This window comes from Stegastes partitus, unplaced genomic scaffold (genome assembly GCF_000690725.1).
Source record: "Stegastes partitus isolate 25-593 unplaced genomic scaffold, Stegastes_partitus-1.0.2 Scaffold1996, whole genome shotgun sequence".
Lineage (NCBI taxonomy): Eukaryota > Metazoa > Chordata > Actinopteri > Pomacentridae > Stegastes > Stegastes partitus.
The window spans coordinates 31,873-35,320 of NW_007579727.1; the positions used below are offsets into that span (position 1 = coordinate 31,873).

Consider the following 3,448-nt stretch of genomic DNA (forward strand, 5'->3'; position numbering starts at 1 on the left):
GCCCCACCATGATGCCTCCTGTTACAAAAGGACAATCACTTCTAATAACTTGTTTAGCTGTAAACTAAATGTTAGAATTCATCCTACATCCACCCAACCGGTGGAGGCAGATGGCCGTCCCTCCCTGAGCCTGGTTCTGTCCGAGGTTTTTTTCCCCTGTGGGGGTTTTCGGTTCCTTCCCACCAGTAGACTGCTGAAGCTTATAGAGAATCCAGATGTTTTGGATTGTTGGGTGTTTCTGCCTCTGTCTTTGTGAAGCGCTATGAGATGACTTGTTGTTGTAAATATGCGCTATACAAATAAAATGAATTGAATGATAATAATAATATTTTAGATCTGTTCACGTAGTTTTTGTTTGCAATTGGCCAGAAACCTGCAGATAAATGTGTAAATCCTCGAAGCGTTTCCTGTCAGACTGGTTCCATGACACGTGCTCCGTGTCCTGCTTCGCTCCGAGTCGCTCATTTGGTTCAAATGTTTTCCTTCAGAGCAAATCAAGGCACAGGGTGAAATAAGAACGTGAATGTGTTCTGATCCTGGATCAGCTGCAGCTCAGCCGTTTGTTATTCAGGACAATAAACCAGCTTCTAAGTTCTGTAAAACATTTTGGCAGAATTTTCTAGAATTTTATGTTTTCACACCTGTGAATTTTTGCATTTTTGCCTGTGAGGCCATTTGAAGGGTTTAAAATCTCCTGTGGAGAGAACGAGGAAATGCTCCAAAGGCTCTGAACACGTTTCACCTTCTTCAGTTCTGAATTGAAGAAATGTACATCAAGCCAGTCTAGAACAGAAGAGCCGGCCTTAGCAACACCTCTGGTCTGCAGAGCAACGGGACTACTCCCTGAGAGGCAAAACTGAGGGCAAAGGCGCTCAACAAGCCCCGTTCACAGAGATCTCAGTGAGGAAACAAACTACAGACTGGAGGAACAAACACTCGATGCTACAGGATGACGATTAAAACGTTCGCGTCACTAGTTTCAAGCTGTGGCATAGAGTCTACACGTTCCTCACAAGAATTCATCTGAAGCAGATGTCCTGCTGCTGCTTCTACTCCTGATGTGTTAACGCGACGTTCTCAGAGGAAAGAAAAGCGGCTGTAGCTCGTTAGCTGCTGTACTTCTGTGGTTCAGGCTGCTGTGGTCACATGACCTGCGGCTGCTCCTCACCTTCGCTCCTGCTCGCTGCTCCATCCTCCTCCATGCTGGATCTGGGCGTGCAGTTTGTCCAGAGCCTCCTTCAGCTGCTTCACCTGCTGCTCGGCCTCAGACTTCTGCTCCTCCAGCTCACTGATCTCCAGCTGAGCACAAACCAAGGACACCACATCTGTCTGCGCGTTCACATCTGTCTGCGCGTTCACATCTGTCTGCGCGTTCACATTTGTCTGCGCGTTCACATCTGTCTGCGCGTTCACATCTGTCTGCGCGTTCACATCTGTCTGCGCGTTCACATCTGTCTGCGCGTTCACATCTGTCTGCGCGTTCACATCTGTCTGCGCGTTCACATCTGTCTGCGCGTTCACATCTGTCTGCGCGTTCACATCTGTCTGCGCGTTCACATCTGTGCCTGCTCATGACATCAGGAAGGTCTCTGAGAAAACTGGAGCCAAACACATGGACTCATGGTCGGAATATAAGTTTGAATGTGTTGAGTCAAAATTAGAATAAATGGAATTAAAGCTGGAATGAAAGTTTAATGGAATACACGTCTGAATATATGGAATAAAATTCTGACTACATGGAACAAACCTGAATATGTGGAACCAATGAAGTTACAGTCAGAATATATGAAAAAACTGAAACATGTGGGATTCAAATTTGAACAAAAGTCCAAATAAATCAAATAACAGAATATGTATTGAATGGAAATCTGAATATATGGAATGAATTCAGAACATATGGAATGAAAGTGAGTTTGGAATAAAACTTGACTTGTTAGAGAAACGTTATCGTCCGACCCACCACCAGGGGGCTCCACCTGAGACAGGCCAGCTGCTGTCTGAGCTCACCTTAAAGGCTTGAGAAATGTCTTTGCGCTCCACCTCCATGCTCTGCCTCATCAGGTCCAGGCTGCGCTCGTAGTAGTTCACCTGAGGAGGACGCCGCAGCTGTTAGACAGACGGGTTAAAGGGACAGGTGTGCTGAACACCTGATCACCGGGTTACCTGCGTCTCCAGCTGGATGTTGAGCTGCTGCAGCTCCTGGCTGTGGTTCTGCTTCAGCTGCTCCAGAGCCAGCTCAGTCTGGATGCTCACAGCCGGACCGGACACGTCGTCCAATGAGCAGAGAGCTAAGGGAGGGGGCAGGACAAAGGGTCAGTGTGCCTGACTGACAGGTGGATCAGCCAATCACACGCTGAGGCAATGCCACAGCGCTCCACGGTGGTGGTGTTGTCCAGGTTCTGACCCAGCTGGGTTCTACTGCAGCAGATCTCTGGGTTAAGGTGTTTCTGAAGACTTTGAGACTTCTTTTGAATGAAAAGTGCTTAATAAATAAAATGTATTATTATTATTGAAGATGCATCGCAGTCATCACGGGCTAGTAGTAGCTAGTAGTAGCTACTAGTACCAGCTCATCAGGTTAGTCGATTCATGTTCCTTAAAATGGACCTCCGCTCCCCGGTACTGTGACATCATCAGTCAGATCCTCAGATTCTTTACAATCAAACTCGTCTCTCACCAGATTTGTCCGCCGGCTGCAGCTTCTTCCTGATCGCAGGACTCGAGCTTCGCTTCATGTCCGAGTCGTCTGAGCAGAGTTAGAGTGAAGAAACAGACAATCACTGATCAGACTCACTGACACACTATGGACGCACCTGTGTGTGTGTGTGTGTGTGTGTGTGTGTGTGTGTGAGAGAGGTGGGCGTGGCCTGCTGGCTACCTGCACAGGTCGGACCTGAAAGTCCAGTTAAAGTCTCGGCAGAAACAGTTTTACATCCAAACAGGTTTCATGTGTTTAGCAGCGTCTCTTCTTCTGTCCCATCAAATCTGTCGTGTTCAATATTGACTGATCAAATGATCGATCAGTTGTAGATGTGATCGATCAGTACAGATACTAAACTTTATAAACTGATTAAATCAGGAGATAATTGTCAGATCAGAACTCATCTATCATCAGTGTGTATCAAAGCTTCTGCATCCTGAATGTGTGTCCGTGTTGATCAGACGGGGGTCGTACGTACATCAGCCATCAGTGGTGGTAGATCCCAGGTGTTCTTCACCTGCCTGCTCGCTGCCTTCAGTTCACCACATACGGCAACAACACGCCTCTTTATGAAGCAAGTGGAGATTTATTTTCCTCACCTCATCGTCATCGTGGCAAAAAGGGCGACAAAGAGGAACTTTTCTGAACCTGAGATCGAGCTGCTGGTCAGGTTGAAGCAAACCAGAGAGTTTTGCTGATGACCACCACAGGTACTCCTGCTGGTCAGAGGACAGATCGCCGGCAGAA

The 3,448-nt window shown here is 47.3% G+C and overlaps 1 protein-coding gene across 1 annotated transcript in view; it reads right to left on the minus strand.

Annotated features, from left to right (window-relative positions):
• ninl (ninein-like) overlaps positions 1-3,448 on the minus strand; it is a 38,847-nt gene that overhangs the window by 9,928 nt on the left and 25,471 nt on the right. The window contains exons 14-17 of the mRNA XM_008303392.1: positions 2,678-2,746; positions 2,164-2,288; positions 2,008-2,088; positions 1,169-1,299 (exon numbers count right to left, since the gene is read on the minus strand). Coding sequence (XP_008301614.1) covers positions 1,169-1,299; positions 2,008-2,088; positions 2,164-2,288; positions 2,678-2,746 — 406 coding nt within the window. The remainder of the gene's footprint in view (positions 1-1,168; positions 1,300-2,007; positions 2,089-2,163; positions 2,289-2,677; positions 2,747-3,448) is intronic.